The sequence below is a fragment of the Amblyomma americanum genome, chromosome 9, assembly GCF_052857255.1.
Source record: "Amblyomma americanum isolate KBUSLIRL-KWMA chromosome 9, ASM5285725v1, whole genome shotgun sequence".
Taxonomy (NCBI): domain Eukaryota; kingdom Metazoa; phylum Arthropoda; class Arachnida; order Ixodida; family Ixodidae; genus Amblyomma; species Amblyomma americanum.
The window spans coordinates 30,900,909-30,919,765 of record NC_135505.1 but is presented as its reverse complement, the minus strand read 5'-3'; the positions used below and the strand labels follow the sequence as shown (position 1 = coordinate 30,919,765).

Sequence of the window (18,857 nt, the reverse complement as noted above, 5' to 3'; positions counted from 1 at the left end):
TCTACAGAAACTGCACAACTACCATAGTCCTCCATTAGTCAGCAATAAAATTCCAATAAGGATGGGCGTCAGGCAAGGAGACATGATCTCACCAATGCTATTCACCGCCTGTTACTGGAGGTATTCCGAGGCCTAAATTGGGAACAGTTGGGAATAAGAGTAAACGCAGAATGCCTAAATAATCTGCGATTCGCTGAAGACATTGCCTTGCTGAGTCACTCAGGAGGGGAACTGCAAATCATGATCAACGAGTTAGGCAGAGCAGAACGGTGAATCTAAAATTAACATGCAGAAAACCAAAGTAATGTTCAACAGACTAACAAGAGAATGGCAGTTCACAGTTGGTTAGAGAGGTGATGGAAGTGGTAGCGGAATATGTCTACTTAGGGCAGGTAGTGACCACTGATCCGGATCATTACAGGGAAATAACCAGAATATTAAGAATGGGGCGGAGAACATATGGCGGGTTCTCTCAGATCATAAATGGCAGTTTGCCAATATCCCTCAAGACAAAAGTGTACAACAGCTGCATCTTACCAATGCTCACCTACGGGGCAGAAACGAAAAGGGGCTAACGAAAAGGGTTAAGCTTAAAATAAGGAGAATGCAGCGAGCTATAGAAAAAAAATTATAGGTGTAACGTGAAGAGACCGGAAGCGGGCAGAGTGGGTGAGGGATAAAACACGGGTTAATGACATCCTAGTCGAAATCGAGAGGAAGAAATGGGCTTGGGCGGGGCATGTAATGCGAAGGCAAGATAACCGCTGGTCATTAAGGGCAACAGAGTGGATTCCAAGAGAAGGCAAGCGTAGCCGCGGGCAGCAAAAAGTTAGATTGGAGGATGGGATTAAGAAGTTTGCGGGCATACGGTGGGCGCAGCTGGCAAATTAGAGGGTTAATTGGAGAGACATGGGAGAGGCATTTGCCCAGCAGTGAGCAGAGTGAGGCCGAACGCGACCGCGGCGGCCGCATTTCGATGGAAGCAAAACGCAAAATATGGCCATGTGCTGTGGAATGTCAGTGCACGTTAAAGATCCCCAGGTGGTCGCAATTAGTCAGAGCCCTCCACCATGGCACCTCTTTCTTCTTTTCTTCTTTCACTCCCTCCTCTATCCCTCCCCTCACTGTGCGGTTCAGGTGTCCGCCGAGATGTGAGACAGATACTGCGCCATTTTCTTTCTCCAAAACTCAACTCTTTTTGCCTCTGTAGTGGAATTGGTGAGGATTGAGCTGAATGTTAGAAGCTTTGTTTGATTTTCGGCTGCCGCCAGGGTCATACGGCAGTTTGACGTATATCCAGCGGCGTCCACTAGACTACCTCATGGTCCTTGATATACTGTTTATGGAGGACCTGATCCCTCGCTACTCTGCGGCCCCCGTCTCGCTCAGGGCGCCTGATCTTGGGGCGGGGGGGTATGTTGAGGCTAGAGAAGAAAGGACGACCCCCTCGTTACTGTTTTGTAATTGGTGTTAGGGAAGGCGCGAGCCGACTTGGTGCGTGTGTCAGGCCGGCAGGAAGAGAGAGATAAGTGCAGCTCTGACGTTATTTTGTGCGTGATGAAAGTAACCCCTGAAGGCTCAGAAGGGAACCGAGAGCTGCGCGCGTGGGGAGGTTGGACTTGTGTCGCTTCCTAAACAGACGGTTCGATGTTCTGTACGGCTGTAAAGTCAGTTGTGAGTTCTCCGGCTGTACGATAGAAGCGTACATCGAGGAGTGGGGTGAGAGGTAGACGCGTGGTGCCAACAGCATGACGGCTGCCGTTCCTTCAAGAACTGGCTGCGTAACCAGTTGGGTGGATACGAAAGACTATATGACTGAAGTAGTGGTTTCGACCGGGGAACGTGCCTGTGTGTCAACTACAAAGCGTAATCGAAAAAACGTAACCTGAGCAATGGAGTGTCATCGATGCTGGAAACAATTCATGCTCTCGCATTCCCGTCGGATCGACCATCGAGCCGCTGCGCTGTTTCAGAGGAGTTGGAGTGTACGCGCGCCAAATTTGCGCCTCACGCAGTGTCGCAAACTTAATGGAAGTAACCAACTCCAGCGTTCGCTCGTGCGCCAAGAAGATCAACATGACCATCGGCCTTACTACACGCACTGCAGAACAAAGGCCACTCTCCCATGTCCATCCAATTAGCCCTGTTCTTTGCCAGCTGCGCCCACTGTATGCCTGCAAACTTCTCAACCTCATCCACTCACGTCACTTTCTCACCGACCCCCCCCCTCCTACCACGCTTGTCTTCTCTGCATATATGCACCTTAAAAGCGCTCCACGCGAACTCGCCACAGTGTCCGTCGAGCGTCTAGGTGTGCTGCTCGCTGTGTGTCGCAGATGAGCCATGAATTCGCTCGCATTCAAAGCTCGCAAAGAGACTTGAGTGCCCGCTTGGCTTTATTATCGGAGCCGAACGCACCTTGAAGAGATTTTAAATTTCTTCTTCCGGATATACTACTGTCTCGTCTGGTGAATTAAAGGCGACCGAGAAAATGCTTCAAATAGAATATTGTCTTGTGCACTCGAAAGCTGTACTGAGCACAGGGTGTTTTTAGGCAATCTCAAGTATACTATTCGCTACTGCCTTACATGTTACAGTAGACTTGAAGAGCACATGCCACATCCAAAGGTGCTTTTGGCAGTTCGCAAACGCTCTGTCGAATGTCAAAGTTGGTGGCACAGGACTCGGAAGATAATGTAATTGGTGTGACCGCCTTAGCAGTGCTCTTCAATACCTGGACAAACACCCCCCTGGGAAGAAGAGCAGGGAGGTCTGGTCGCCCAGGCTGTCGACATGCTCGGCCTGTTATTATGGCCGAATAAAGGTCTACTACTATACACCCCCTTTAACAAATGCACGCTGCGCGCAAGGTAGAAAATAAAGGCAAGCAAGCATAGAGAGAACGCGTCCCCTTTCTGTTCACATTAGGAAGAGAGATGTGAAGGCGCTCCGTCAAGGCGAAAGTTCCGGAGATTAAAAAATACTGTCTCAGCTTGCTTGAGTTCTCATAGTATTTATAGGGTTCTATATTTTTGTTGTGGCAGAGACGGCAGTGCTCTGTTTTTTATTCTTACTCTGTCTAGCGCCTGTCGATATTTAGGAGACTTAAATACTGCCGCGAAATGCGCTTTAAATACGGCAACACGGCTGGATTTGTGTACTCACGTACTGTCAAACCTGTCGAGAACATTCACTATAAGGAACCCTGCGAGTGCTCCGACTGTTCCGAAGTTCAAAGCCCTGTCCAGAATAAAAAAAAACGGTTAAGCTCAAAGCTGATGGCTTCGTTTTGGTGCCGGGCTAGAAAACCTACCTTGGCATCGGCGGTCTCTTGTAGTACGGCACAAGTTCCGCTGCCGGTAACACTGAAAACAGCGCGACAACATCATCATCAGTAGCAGCCTGACAGCGCCGACTGCAGTGCGAAGGCCTGCCACATATCTCTCCAAATGACCCTTTCCTGCGGCAGCTGTGACCGCCCTATCCCCGCAAACTTCTTAATCTCATCCGCCCACCTAACTACAACACTGCTTTAAAAACTGCACAATCAAGCAAAAAATTCTAAAACTTTCAGCCTCCGCACTGAATCTTTTGCGGCAAGGTTTACGACGCATTTTCTGCTTAGTTTTCTGGAGCGTAAAGCAAATCCTCCCCTTTTCCTGACGGCAAGCGGAGGTGCGATGGCAGTGCCGTCCCATCACCGCCCCTGCTTGAAGGTCCCCGTGGAGGTTAGCACACTCCAGACCTGCACCACTTTACTATCGTTGGCGCTTCCCTACTCGTCAAGATGTGAACACGGGAATGCTTGGGTTTAATAGGCCAAAAACTGCTCACGGGACAGTGCAGTGGTGGTGCGAACAAGTTTTTTTTTTTTGCTACAGTATCTGTAATAATACTTATTCGCTGACATCAAGTTATATTCAGCCTCCGCATACCATGGAGTACGATCGTGACAAAATTTGAGCTCTAAAACAATAAATAAAAAAATTTTGCTGACACTAGTTTGGTTAAAGGTGTTTTTTTTTCATTTTTTCAATATTTGTTTCGTTCATTTTTTGGTGTACCAAGCTATCTGCATAAAGAGCTCTTCAGGGCTCCAGAAGAATATCTAAGATTTTTTTTTTAAAACAGAGCGCTGTGGTGCAGAAATTAAATGTGAACAAAACACAGCATAGCAACAAAGCCAAGGAAAAGAAATCACTGGGTTCGATACTTAATGCGGCCCAGAACTAGAATCGATCGACTGCAAATACTTCAGACGAGCGTATGGTACCAGGCTTTGATATACCTGGAGCCCTACAGTCAGTGAACTGCGTTGATCCTCCACGTAAATCTTCCCCTACAGTGAACAGCTTCAAACTCAGAGGGCGCCACGCGGCCTGCCCTACATACAAGAGTTGCAGTGGGCCATTACTCCAGAAATGTTTCCTGCCCACCAAAGAAGCATATGTGATTAGAAAACATCTCAACGCACGTTTCAAACTAGAAGTGGTGATTTTCTTGATGAGCAACTGACGCATACTTTAGATGCCACAGGTTTTCGTTTTGACTTAACGTGCAGCTGCCCACGTACTTTACAGTAGATACCAGACATGAAGTAGACGCTTGCATTAAAAGGAAACTGAGAATTCGAGCCATTTTTTAAACTATAATCTATCAATGGATAACAATTCGATTTGATAACTTTTTTCCGCCGTATTGAATTCAAGCACATGACGCAAAAAGTGAAAGCGACCCCGGGATCCCTGCCTGGAACTTGACTGTGTAGCATGTTTTTTCTAGCTTATAAAGCTCCGTATTCAGTGAGAGCAGTCTCCTTTTGAATACAACGTGAAACTCAGTCTGTAAAGGCAAACTTTACTTTATCTTCGGTGTGTCTTAAAACTGGTGGGAACTCATTGCACCACGTTTTGAACCCAGTAACAGATTCACCAGCTGTCCCGTCCGCCCACTGCATGTTCATCATGCCTCTTGTCCTGGGGTCATGCTGACGCAAAACCGAGCGTTTCTCATGTGCAGCTCTGCTCACTGAATTTACTGCATTTTTACAGCTGCCTCTTTTATCGATCGAGCTTACACAGGTTGACTGTGCCATATCATTTCCTGCAATACTAGATGGTCTCTATTTTGACCACATTGAATTTTTTTCTGCTTTAAATATTGTAGCTTCTTATATCTTGTGTGCTAGCATGATCCGCTTGCAGAAGTGTTTGCTGGCATAAGGAGTAAATGCAGGCGATAGAACACCATGCGGCCACTGCAAGGCCCCATGGTGTTCTATCGCCAGCATGGCGCTTTAAAATTGCTAGTAAAATATTAGGGCAGTAATTTAGTAAACAGTTTAGCATGCTGCTCAGTCTAGCAGCTTGACTACTGTATCCGGAGCAGTTCTTGCAATCATTTGCCGGAAATTATGTATATAGGGCCGACGTACCCAATGTGTCAGTTCGTTCAATGTAGTACATGTGCGGAAAAAGGGCTACATCTGCAAACCTGAAAACGGACACAAGAAACAAACAAAATTAACGCGATAGCCATTAAGGACCCAAAAAGTAACTAGCAAGCTTTGTTTTGGGCCCACGGTGCAGCTTTGGATGAAGGATGTGCTTCTAGAGAAAAGGCATAAATCTCATCATTTTTTGCGTCTCGAAGTTACTGGACTACTTCCTTGTCTTCAAAGTTTTTATCTACTGGAAGTCCAGGATTTTTTACATTAATTTTATATGGTGCTCGGCTTATTTAGGGTGAAATGCTTGGGAAATGGGTCTTTGACCCCACCTTGAGAAAAAGAAAAATACCTTGTGACATGGCGCTCTTTGGCCATAGCTGCCCTTGCGCCATAAAAATCCATAATCACCATACATTAATTTTATTTGTGAGGCAACTGTGAAACATAGCAAGGAACTCTTATCAAAATATTGAAGGTAATGATCCATTATTCCGATGCGTAGCAAAATCTTTCCCTTAAAGTTTGTCCGTCGCTCGCATCGAGCAGTGAAGACGGTTATAAAAAAACAATGGCGAAGATTTTTGACATCAAAAACGTAAATGCAAAAAATGCACGCCTGCGGAGGGGAGATCTTCGTATGTTTGGATTATATAGTGCACTCTTGCGGTAATTGAAAAAAAATGCATTCATAAACCTCTCGTAGAACAACTTCCTTTCCCAGAATTTTTGCCCATTGATTGATTGATCGATTGATCGATCGATCTATAGTGAGTGAGTGAGTGAGTGATCAATAGACTGAAGAAGTGATCGATGAGTAAAAATGTTTTTTATCTGCTTGAAGGTTTTGTTCCGCAGTCTGCAGCACTATGCTACCACATCATCAAAAGCCTGGCTGTGCCCGCTGCAAGGCAAACGCCTCTCCCATATCTCTCCAATTAAAGCAGCCGTATGCAACCACACCAAGATCCAAACGACAACAGGACTATCACAGCGCTCAAATGAACATGTTAGATACATTGAATTGTCAAAGCGAGGTAATGTCAGATGTTGAAGCTGATCTATGAAACATTAGCCAGATGGTACCAAGGTCACTTTCGCAAAGGCAGAGAGAGAGATAGAAATGAAGTGTGAAGAGGTTTATAAAAACAGTATGGGTGCCTCATAGTATAGCATCTCCTTAACCGCATCATGTAGGATGGGGGCGCATGAAAAAGAAAACCAGAGGAGAACGGAGAAATGGAGTGCCTACTAAGCACAGTGGCAGCCGACAGCGGTATTCGGCTCTATCAGCGTAGCCAGGATGCATATAAAAGAAAGGAGCAGCTTACTCTTTTTCCTCAAATTCTGCTTTAAGCTTCAACAGCTGCTGGTTATGGCTGTTTTCTTGCATCCAGATCAGGTGCTCGACAAATGATGCGTTTTCTGTGAGGTGCGGGATCTGAAAGATATCAATTTATAGCCTGCATGAACTGGCCTGCAAATTCACCAGTACCACTGACTCAAAGCATTCCGCCTGTCTTAATATGCTTCCGTTAGCCTCAGAAGACGACAGCAGCCACATCATTTTTTTTTCGTACACCGTAGCCGAGAACGCTACGAAGCAAAGGCATACAAGCAACCAATTCATTTTAAGTACTTCCTCTAGATTTTTTTAACGCAGACACAACGACACCGTTTTCAACAGTGTAGCAGTAACTGAAATCTTTTCCTCCAATTTTGTCGCTCGTCTCTTGTTAAGTACCAGAAGCAGCTAAACCTCTCGGCTGTCATTTTCGTATTTTCGTCCCTAGCTTTGGTGCGATGTGCTGAAACCTTCCAATACCAATCATTGCTTAGCATCAAACCTTGCATGTTGTCACAAAGGTGGCACAATTATTGCAAAAAAGCAGAAGCAGAGTTCTAATAGCGACCTCCTGGAGAAGAAAAAATAACTTCTATTATAAATATGAGGTTTCATGCAAAAGAAGTTGAGCAAATAAGTCACTGGCATGAGAGTTATTGTTCCTGAAATGAAATGGCTACCTTTTAGACCGAAGCTTTCAGTGCTTTCTTTTCTGGGCAGCATATTTCAAAACTTGAGACAAGGTATGAAGTGAAAGAACAACCTAATGAGTTACTAACGAATTTGTAAAGCCCATCCACTTCAGCGTCGTTGAGCATCCAGTCCGGATACCCAATGATTAACTCCATTCTTGACAGCTGAAACGATTGAAAGCTCCCATTAGCTTCACCCATATGACTCCGAGTCATAGGACAGCGTCGAAATCATAAATGGTTGAAATAAACGCCTACTCACACGCTGTATGACTTTTTTCTTCGTGGAAAGAGACATCCATTTGTTTTCTGTGACAATCTTTGTGAACGATGACATAATAAAGTTAATCATCTTGTTAACCTGTTGCAAAAAAATATTGTTGAAATACTAAGAACCTTGTTGCCAGGCGAACGGCACAATGGGCATAAACTGCATGCGTAACATCACAACTGCTTACGTTGTTCCTGTCGTACTTGTTGAAATTGTATTTGCTATAAAGACTGGCGCCTGCAATCCGCATCATGTGCGGCTGCAACAACTGCTTAATACACAATGCGGCGACGTCAGTGCTTTTCTGGGAGCCTTTGCTGAGGGTCGCGTTGCTCTTGTACGCCAAATATAGGTCGTGCAGGGGAGTCCCTTCCATCTCAGCCAAAGACCGAACATACGTCCAAGCAGCATAGTTCGTTATTGTGGCCCTGAAAGCAGAACAGGTGATGCGCATAAGAGCACTCAAGAATTTTAACTGTTCGGCGGACATACGCTTCTGACATGCGAAGCTCCTCATAGCTGTTTGTAGCCTCAGTTAACACGGGATACTGCGAATAGGAGGAGGACGAGGAGAAGGATGAAAGGCAGGGATGTTAAACGGAAGAAGAAACTCGTGTGCTTCTCTGCACTGGAGGGAAAGGGATATAAAATGAAGCAGAATAGGGAGTAGCAAAAAAATGAAGTCAGTATGAAAAGTCTGTAAGCCTGCGGTAAAGCCACGCAATCTAGTGCAGGCCAGAGGTTGGCAAGAACCGGAGCAGTGTGAGACACCGGCACATAGGCAGGTTTTGAAAGACACCGGAATCTCACAGACCATGCACGTATATTAAAACCGTAGCGTGCTAAGGCTTTGAAAAAATACTGTTATAAGCTGACGTACAGCCGGAATCACCTTAAAGCAAATCGGTTTATGCTTAAGGTATACCGGATAAATAGTTCTACTCACGTTTATTTAGTAAGAACGCCGAACGAAATACATGAGCATAGCTGGCCCTTTGATGATACTTCTGAACAAAGCACGTGATTAGGGATGCCTTCTGAACGATGCTCTGGTTGCTGGAGGCGCTCAAGAGGTTTCTTCAAAAGTTTAGGGACTCCTTTAATTAAGGACTACCTAAAAATGCCCTCGCCATTCTACACGAATATCGCTTGTCTTTTTGACTGCATACTACTCTCGGGTGATACCAATCTGCAGTTAAGCACAATATCAAGTTTGTATCATTCGCAATTGTCTTGTAAGCAAAACGTGGCCATTTTTATCGCCGGAGGCTACGCCTATAGCAGAGACGTTCAGCTTCAATTCGACTACCCGGGACTTAGTATCATAGTCAAGATCACGTGCTTTCGAGGTCAGCCACCGCATTTTACGCGTACGCGTATGGAAGCCGCATTGTGCATTACGGCCCTACTAATAACCGAGCTTCAGAACCACGGAGCGATCGCGGTGGCTTTTCATTAGTATAATCTTCGGGGGTATTTAAGAAGGATCTGCCGATGAAAATAAAGAGTGACTCACGCGTCGTTCATCTTGCTCATGGTATCCAAGAAGCTTGTATAGTAGTCTGGATACTCTAGCATCACTTGAATCCCATCGTCCAGCGTGACGTTGACAGCCTCAAGATCCTCTTGAAGCGCTGAACGTATTGTAAACTGAGGAAGGTAGAGATCGTAATCGGTCGTAACAATTGCTCTCATTAAGCCGTTCCCAGTGTCTGCTTCGTCTCCACGCATAATTACTCGTGAATGTACGTCATCTATTATAATTGTGTCAGCTCATTAAGACATCCACTGAGGTCTCATTCGCCCACCTAACTTCCTTCCGCCCCGTCCTACGCTTGCCTTCTTTTGGAATACACTCCGTTACCCTTAAGGACCACCTGTTATGTTGCCTTCCCGTTAAATGCCCTGCCCAGGCCCATTTCTTTCTTTTGATTTCGACTAGGATGTCATTAATCCGCATTTGTTTCCTCACCCACTCTGCCGGCTTCCGGTCTCTTAACGTTACAACTATCATTTTCTTTTAACCAAGCAGGCAACAAAGGCAACTTTAAAATGCTCTCAGAACTTCTCTGAGAATTTGCTCATCAGAAGAAGGCAGATATGTTGTGAGAAACCTTGTGCCTATGGTCGTTGTCTTGCAATTGTTGTCTAGGTTGTGGCTGTTGTGTTTGTATTATGTGTGACGGACCCTGCGACAAGTGTGATTGTCCTTTATTAGCCTTGACATGTATGAAATGTTTTTTAATAATTTAAATAAAATCAACTGCTCTGCTAGAGTTAGCGGGAAGCACGCTGGCACGAAAAACGGAAACATTCGCTGCCGAAATTGGTGGATTTTCTAAAGGTGCTGTTATTCGGTTCTCTCAATCAGAAAGACGCCAATTTGGCACAGTTGTAAGGCCCATCAAGTGGACAAGCCAGAATAGTCCCATTTTTAGATATGCGTCGCAGAACTAACGCTGCAGTCGAGTTTCGGGGCCGTAATCCTTCTTAGAAGCCAGTATGTATTGGAAATCACAGATCCTTCTAGCACTTTAAAATGTCGATCACTGTAAACTCGTCAATCTGTTAAAGCTAGCTGCGGCACAAAAATACACTGAAAGGATCTTCGGCCCTTAGCCTCGTTAAATTGCTTCCGTTAAAACTCTGCCCACCCTCAAAGTGATGTTTTTTTTCACTGCGGATCCTTTCAGTGAAACCCTAACCGCAAAATCGGCTTCAACAGAGTAAGCTTGATGCGCACTCAGATCTGCAAACCGCGCCAAAAATGCATAAAAGCAACGGAGTTCCAACACTTACATTACGAGCAGAAAGCGTCGAATTGCCTGAAATGACCTTTATTTTTACCTTGTTCAGCGTGGCTTGATTGGACAGCTGAAAATTGAAGAAAACATCAATGATAAAAATGAAGTCAGAAACTTCCTGCGAGCTGATGTTCTACATTATTATAGTTTCACCTGTACAGCTGCAACTAGGTCTGAGTTTCCGTCGACGCTGCTAATGGCAGTAGGAACACAGCTCATTTACGGAGCCTTCTAACATAGCGCAATCAGCCGGCATGCCACCCCCGGACCAGTTCACCGTGCGGTAGGATAAGACTCAGAGCGGAATCTGCATGCATAGTTTGGACGCCCACGCTTTGACAGCTGTGACTGTACAAGTTTTGTGTTCTGCGAAGCTGTCTATAGTTTACTGCATTAGCGGAAGGTCCTAAACCATCTGAAAGTTTTATAATATAGGAATTCTCAAGCTCGCAACCGAGGCTTATATGGTCCTCTGTGCTATTTTTTAGATATTTCTATCTAATGATTTTTCATCTTTGAAGTTTCAGTTTTGCACCGCTAATCTTTTTCCCGTTAATACCGTAGCGGAACTTGAATCAGGTTAACTTACCAACTCCTTTGTTTTCTTTTCAATCTTCAGGGCATCATTATTGTTATTGCGATGTTTACTACCTCTTCCATTTTCTCCTGGTGTACATATACTTTCTTTGCCAAAAGTAACCTGGCAAAGGGGTTTGTTTTTTAGCCATTAGTAGAGCAGTAAAGTAAAGTAGCAGTTTAGTAGAGCAGTAATAGCACCCCTCAAGATATAAATTTCTGTAAGCTAAACAGAAATATTCACCCCATCTTTCATGACTTTCTGGGCACCAGGAATGCTGTAAGCGTTCCACCATATGTCTGAGAAGCAAACCACATTGCCTCGCTAGTTTTGGCAAAGACGGTACATAGTCGATCCTAATCCTCGCAGTCTTCCCAGGCAGCAGTTCCAGCTAATATAAGACTTGCTTCAATATGCTCTGTGTATAATTATAATAATAATAGTCATAATGCCTATTTAAAAATACCGTCTTGTATACAAGCATGCTTTATATTTTTTTAAAGGGATCTCGGGGATTTCCATTGCGAAGAAATCGATCGATGTCTTAGAACTACATTTAGATAACCCCGTAAACATAATCCCAATAACAAATAAAATCACTCTAGACTAACCACCTTCAAAAGTGCAGCACTTTTAACAAAATCAGAAAGGCCATAAATTTGTTTCTGGGAGTTCTGCAGCGCGTAAAATGAGGTTCTTACCTGAGCAAGCGTCTTTTCAAATGCTATAATGTCATCAGCCAGCAGCTTAGATTGCTCCTCGCTGATGCTGGAATTTAGTAGAGCAATAGCCCGCGCAATGAACTTCTTGTACCTCACAAGGCCCGGATCACTAAGTTCTTCACGAACTGCTTTCGGTTCAGACATGTTCCTTAGCTTGTGTGCGTCAACTAGGGCGCCGCGTTGAGAGGGCTTGTCATCGGAGACGAAGAAATCAGCCGGCTTTGTTATCTGCAAGAAAGCACGCACGCAGTCAAGGTTGTCAAGTAACAGAGGAAGGTTGCTCTCTACTCCGACTGCTCCTGCTCGGTGGTCTATTTTGAATGACATTGCAACGCGTCAGCGCTCTCAAACATAAAGCCCTTAATCAATGCGATAGCGTTAGGGGCCCCGTTAAGTGGCAACCCCGGCGTCGGTGTGTCAAGTAAAGCTGGTGGTCCACCAGCCATCTTAGTCACGTGACTTTGTGACGTCATCACAAGCTAGCCACTAGATTTTTAGTAAGCTGCCTGCCACGGCATCTCGCGGTAAAATTAACGAGTGGTCACTAGAGGCTGCTCTTTAACAGCAGCCTGGGTCTCACAAGCACTACGGGTGCCGGCCTTGAAACAGCTGCCTGCCCGGGCAGTGGCGCATCGCTTAATCGCTACATCTCTGCAAAAGCAGTTGTACGAGGACTCCCAGGGGTCTAATAATTTAAACTACAGAATGATAAGTTTCACATATATGCGCATATAGGCAGAACCCAGGCGACAGAGGAGTACTTGTGTGTGAGCGATGTCTATGCTATCTCAATGCATTCTTAAGAGTAGCTTAAGCGTTAGGTGATGGTGAGAGAAAGAATAGTGTCCGTGTCAGCGAAGTGATGCGCAAAGAGGACCTCAGGCTTCTGAAGGGACCCATCAACGATATCACGTCATACCCTTAATGCGGGGATTAAGTGTCCACTAAAGTTTTCTTTTTCTTGGTTTGTTACTTCCCTACTTATATTTGCGGACCCTTAAAGTATAAACGCATCAGCCACCAACCGCGAGGTCAAAACTTTTTTTACCTTTCCGTTATTGAAGAGTGGTTGGTCGTTCATGCATTTCCATCATTATTATTCTCTGCCTGACGAGTAGACGAAACGTTCATTTCGTCGAATTCCTAAGGTATACCACATTCGCTATCTATGACGCGCTTCTACATATGAGAGCCGGTACCGCGCCTAGCTTTTCTTCTCCCTGACAGCGTGTACTGAAGCTCACTAAATCGTAATAAGCGCGCTCGAATGCCAGTGAAGGAAATCGTCGTCGTACAGTGTTGCCAAAAAGCAAACTATAAAGCGAATTATCAGCCACAATATAAAAGAAACATGCCCCATGAAAAATCAGTCGAGGCAAAACAAGGCAGTTGGTATTTCACAGCCACGGCAGCCACTACAGCACTACGCCATGGCGTCTATACTTGTTCACATGGGATTTCGTATGCGCATTTGTGCATAGCCATGCCGACTCCACTACGGGCACTTGAGTAGGTGTGTAGATGCGATGGGAGATTGTTCGAGATTTAAATACAGCCAGATTTCGGTGAATTTTTAAAAAGTCCAAACAAAGAGGGGCAAATAGGAACACAAATTGGCATAATAGTTTTCAAAACGGCACATCCGGAGGCACATATACGTCGTATTAGCTAGGGGAGACAGTAACCGACGCTATGCAAAGAGATTCCGCTAATTTTATATTTATGTAGTCGTGAAATACTTACAAGGCGGCAATGATTATAAGCCACCAGAAATGCGAGTCTAGGGAAGATTGACGCTGCACTTCGCTTCCGGGAAATAAAAAAGCAGCAGCAAAGCAAAGAATTTACATTATTCGGAGTACTGAAACCATATTTAATCTCCTTAGTCTTTGAATCGCAAGACTGCTCCGGCGCATTCCAAAAATTCGCGCATTCCGCTGGAAAGATTAATGGTACGGCGAGAGCGTCAGATTTCACCACCGGAGGGTGATTACACTGTAAATAGGTGTGTTTGGCAACTGCGATGACTTCACAACAGCAGGCTGACTGCAGCAGTAGTATTTGCAGTAGTTGCTGAAGTAGCAGCGGTGGTAGTAGTAGTGATGGTAGTAGTGCGTAACTGGAGGTTGGTTGGGATGGCAGCCACACGGAGAATTGCTATCGTGGAAAGATGAAGGGTATGCCGAGAGCCACAGATTTCACAACCGGAGGACGATGACGATATGCCAAGAGAGAAAGCATCCCCAGCCTGGGACCGGAAAGATGAATGGCATGGCGAAAGCGTCAGATTTCGCAATCGGAGGGTGATTACCGTGGAAAGAGTAGGGTCTGACAACTGGGAGAAATTCACAACTGGAGGGTGACTGTAGCAGTAGTAGTCATATTTGCATAGGTAGCTGAAGTAGCGGCGGTGGTAGTAGTAGTAGTAGAAGTAGTAGTAGTAGTTGTTGTTGTTGTAGTTGTAGTAGTAGTAGTAGTAGTAGTAGTAGTATTAGTAGTAGTAGTAGTGCGTAACTGGAGGTTGGTTAAGACGGCAGCCTCACGGAGGATTCTTATCGTGGAAAGATGAAGGATATGGCGAGAGCATCAGATTTCGCAAACGGCGGGGGATTACCGCGGAAGGAGTGTATAGCAACTACGAGGAATTCACAACAGGGCAACTGTAGCAGTAGTAGTAGTATTTGTAGTAGTTGCTGAGTGGCAGTAGTAGTAGTAGAAGTAGTAATAGAACTAGTATTAGTAGTAATAGTGCATAACTCGAGGTTGGTTGAGACGGCGGCCTCACGTAGCATTCTTATCGTGGAAAGGTGAAGGATATGGCGAGAGCATCAGATTTCGCAAAGGGAGGGTGCTTACTGTGGAAGAAGTGTATGGCAACTACGAGGAATTCACAACCAGAGGGCGACTGTAGCAGTAGCAGTGGTATTTTTACTAGTAGCTGAAGTAGTAGTGGCAGTAGCGGCACAGCAGTACTAGTGGTATTATCAGTATTAGTAGTAATAGTAGTAGTAATAGTAGTAGTTGTAGTAGTAGTAGTAGTAGTAGTAGTAGTAGTAGTGTGTAATTGGAGTTTGGTTGGCGCGGCAGCCACTCAAAGGATTGTAATCAGGGGGATATGACGAGAGCATGAGATTTTGCAACCGGAGGGTGATTACCCGGGGCGACTGCGTTTTTATGGAGGCAAAACGCTAAGGCGTCCGTGTGCTGTGCGATATCAGTGCACGTTAAAGATACCCAGGCGGTCGAAATTATTCCGGAGCCCTCCACTACGGCTACCTCTTTCTTCCTTTGTTCTTTCACTCCCTCATTTATTCCTTCCCTTACGGCGCGGTTAAGGTGTCCAACTGCGCCATTTCCTTTCCACCAAAACCAATTATTATTATTATTATTATTATTATTATTATTATTATTATTATTATTATTATTATTATTATTATTATTATTATTATTATTATTATTATTATTATTATTATTATTATTATTATTATTATTACCCTGTAAGGAGGAGTGTTTGGGAACTGCGAGGAATTCACAACCAGAGGGTGGCTGTAGCAATAGTAGTAGTACTTGCAGTAGTAGCTGGAGTAGTAGCGGATGTAGTAGTAGTAATGGTAGGAGTAGTAGTAGCGGTAGTGGTAGTAACAGTAGTAGATGTAGTAGCAGTAGTAATGGTAGTAGTAGTAGAGCGTAACTCGAGGTTGGTTGGGACGGCAGCCACACGGAGGATTGTTATCGCCGAAAAATAAAGGGTATGGCGAAAGCGTCAGATTTCGCAACCAGAGGGCGACTACTATCGAAGGAGGAGTGCATGGCAACTGCGAGGAATTCTCAGCCGGTGTGTGACGTTAGCAGTATTAGTAATAGTATTTGCAGTAGTAACATGTTTATGTTTGTTTCACAAGTTTTTTTACTCTGAGCTACGACAGGAACCCTACATCTGCGCACCATCACCACGCATCTCCCTCCGCACCGGCCATCAGCAGCAAGTGTCACGACCTCGCGCCCGCACCACTACATTTTCTTCATCATTCCTCCCCCGGACCGCGAACGACTGGAACGGCCTTCCCCGTGAACTTGCTGCTATCACATGCCAATCATTGTTCATCGAAGAAATCACGCGTGTACTTGCTTAGTGATAATCTTATATTTGTATAACTTTCAACTTATCTGTTAGTCTTTCTGTTTTTCATTTCTGTGTGCCCCACCCCTTATGTAATACCCTCTAACGAGGGTTTTTAAGGTATTAAAGTGAAGTGAAGTGAAGTAGTAGTAGTAGTAGTAGTAGTAGTAGTAGTAGTAGTAGTAGTAGTAGTAGCGCGTAACTGGAGGCTGGTTGGCAAGGTAGCCACTCAGAGCATTATAATCATGGAAGGAGGAAAGATTTGCGAGAGCGTGAAACTGAAAGCGGAGGGTGATTACCTTGGAAGGAGACGTCTATGGCAGGTGCGAGGAATTCACAAATGAAGGGTGACTGTGCAGTAGAAGTTTTCTAGTAGCAGAAGTAGTAGCAGTACTAGTAGTAGTAGTTTGGTTTGGTTTATATGGGTTTAACTTCCCAAAGCAAGTCAGGCTATGAAGGACGCCGTAGTGAAGTGCTCCGGAAATTTCGACCACCTGGGGTTCTTTAACTTGCACTGACATCGCACAGTACACGGGCCTCTAGAATTTCGCCTCCATCAAGATTGGACCGCCGCGGCCGGGATCGAACCCGCGTCTTTTGGGCCGGCAGCCGAGCGCCATAACCACTCAGCCACCGCGGCGGCTCTAGTAGTAGTAGTAGAAGTAGTAGTAGTAGTAGTAGTAGTAGTAGTAGTAGTAGTAGTAGTAGTAGTAGTGGTAATAGTGCGTAATTGCAGGTTGTTTGGGACGGTAACCACACGCGGGATTGTTAGCGCGGAAACAGGAGGGTATGGCGAGAGCATGAGCTTCGCAACTGCAGGGTGATCCTGTGGAAAAAGGAGTGTATGGCAAGAGCGAGGAACTCACAACTGGCGGGTGTCTGTAGCAGTAGCAGTAGTTGTAGTTGCATTTAAAAGAGTAGAGGTAGTAGTTGTAGCCGTGGTAGTAGTAGTTGTTGTAGAAGTAGTAGAAGCGTGTACCTGGAGCATTGCTGGCACGGCAGCCACTCGGAGGATTGACATATTGCAAGGACGAGGGAAAATCGAGAGCATGAACTTCGGAACCGGAGGGCGATTATCGTGGAAGGAGTGTATGGCGAATGTTAGTAATTAACAACTGGAGGGTCGCTCTAGCAGTAGTAGCAGTAGTTGTAGCGGTAGTAGCGGGTGCGTAACTGGAGGTTGACTGGCACGGCAGACAGTCGGAGGATTGTTATCCCGGAAGGAGGGTATGGTGAGAGCGTGAGACTTCGCAACCGGATGGTGATTACCCTGTAACGAGGAGTGTATGGCAAGTGCGAGGAATTTACAACCGGAGGTGACTGTAGCTGTAGTAGTAGTAGTAGTAGTTTTAGTGGTAGATCAAACAGTAGCGGTAGTAGTAGTAATGGTGCGTAACTGGAGGTTGGCTGGCATGGTATACACTCGGAGGATTGTTATCCTCGAAGTAGGAGATAATGGCGATAGCGTGAGATTTCGTAACTGGAGGGTGATTACTTTTGAAGGAGTCTATGGCAAGTGCCAGAAATTCACAACCGGAGGGTGACTGTAGCAGTGGTAGTAGAAGTTCCAGTAGTAGTAGTAGTAGTAGTAGTTTTGTTTGGTTTACGGGGGTTTAACATCCCACAGCGACTAAGGCTATGAATGACGCCGTAGTGAGAGGCTCTAGAAATTTCGACTGCCTAGGGCTCATTAATGTGCACAGACGTCGCACAGTAAACGGGCCTCTAGAATTTCGCCTCCGTCGAAATTCGACCACAGCGGCCGGGATTGAACCGACGTCTTACGGGTAAGCAGCCGAGTGCCATAACCACTGAGCCTCAGCGGCGGCCAGTAGTAGTAGTAGTAGTTGTTGTACTTGAAGTAGTGGTAGTAGTACCAGTAGTAGTACCAGTAGTAGTAGCAGTAGCAGCAGTAGTGGTAGTAGTAGTAGTGCATAACTGGAGGTTGGTTGGCCAGGGAGCCACTCGGAGGATTGTTATCGTGGAAGGAGGAGGGTATGGCGATAGCGTGAGACTTCGCAACCGGAAGGTGATTACCATGGAAGGAGGGGTGTATGGCGATTGGGAGAAATTCACGACTAGAGGCTGGCTCTGGTAGTATTAGTAGTAGCAGTAGTTGTTGTATATTAGTAGTAGTATATTAATAGTTGTAGTAGTACTACTAGTAGTATATATTGTAATGGCTTGCTGTAGTAGTTGAAGTATCAGTATTAGTACCAGCAGTCGCAGTACTGGTAGTCGCAGTCGTTGTAGTAGTAGTGTTAATAGTAGCAGCAGCCGCAGTAGTGCATAACCGGAAGGGTGGTTGGCACGGGAACCATCTGGGGGATGGTTACCGCGGAAAAATGAGGCAATGGCAAGAAAGAAAACATCGACAACCGTAGAGTTTTGAAGTGGAAGATTGAGGATATGGCAAGAATGTCACATTTCGCAATCGCAGGGTGACTACCGTGGAAGGAATGCATGGCGAGTGCGAGGAATTCACAAACAGAGGGTGACTGAAGCAGTAGTAGTAGTAGTTGTTGTAGTAGCTGCTGGAGTTGTTTTAGTAGTAGTTGAAGTAGTAGTAGTGGGAGTAGTAGTGGAATTAGTAGTAGCTGCAGTATTAGTAATAACAGCACGAACAGAAGTGTGTAACCAGAAGATGGTTAGCAAGGGAACCACTTGGAGGATGGTTACCGTGGGAAAATGAGGGTAAGGCAAGAGCGGAGTTATCCGCGGGTAAGGCAAGAGCGGAGTTATCCGCAATCGTGTGGTGTTTGGCATGGAAGATAGAAGGTATGGCGATAGCGTAAGACTTCGCAATCAGAGGGTGATTACCGTGGAATGAGGAGTGTACATCGAGTGCGAGGAATTCACAACCAGGTGTGAGCCTAGTCA

The 18,857-nt window shown here is 45.4% G+C and overlaps 1 protein-coding gene across 5 annotated transcripts in view; it reads right to left on the bottom strand.

Annotated features, from left to right (window-relative positions):
* The window catches only part of LOC144105518 (neprilysin-2-like), a 69,370-nt gene that overhangs the window by 17,588 nt on the left and 32,925 nt on the right, over window positions 1–18,857 (bottom strand). For all 5 annotated transcript variants that reach the window (XM_077638638.1, XM_077638641.1, XM_077638640.1 and 2 more), the window contains 10 exons: window positions 11,837–12,085; window positions 10,554–10,628; window positions 9,271–9,404; window positions 7,942–8,182; window positions 7,746–7,844; window positions 7,571–7,648; window positions 6,778–6,887; window positions 5,435–5,493; window positions 3,314–3,365; window positions 3,170–3,240 (listed from right to left, as the gene is read on the bottom strand). In XM_077638638.1, coding sequence (XP_077494764.1) covers window positions 3,170–3,240; window positions 3,314–3,365; window positions 5,435–5,493; window positions 6,778–6,887; window positions 7,571–7,648; window positions 7,746–7,844; window positions 7,942–8,182; window positions 9,271–9,404; window positions 10,554–10,628; window positions 11,837–12,085 — 1,168 coding nt within the window. The remainder of the gene's footprint in view (window positions 1–3,169; window positions 3,241–3,313; window positions 3,366–5,434; window positions 5,494–6,777; window positions 6,888–7,570; window positions 7,649–7,745; window positions 7,845–7,941; window positions 8,183–9,270; window positions 9,405–10,553; window positions 10,629–11,836; window positions 12,086–18,857) is intronic.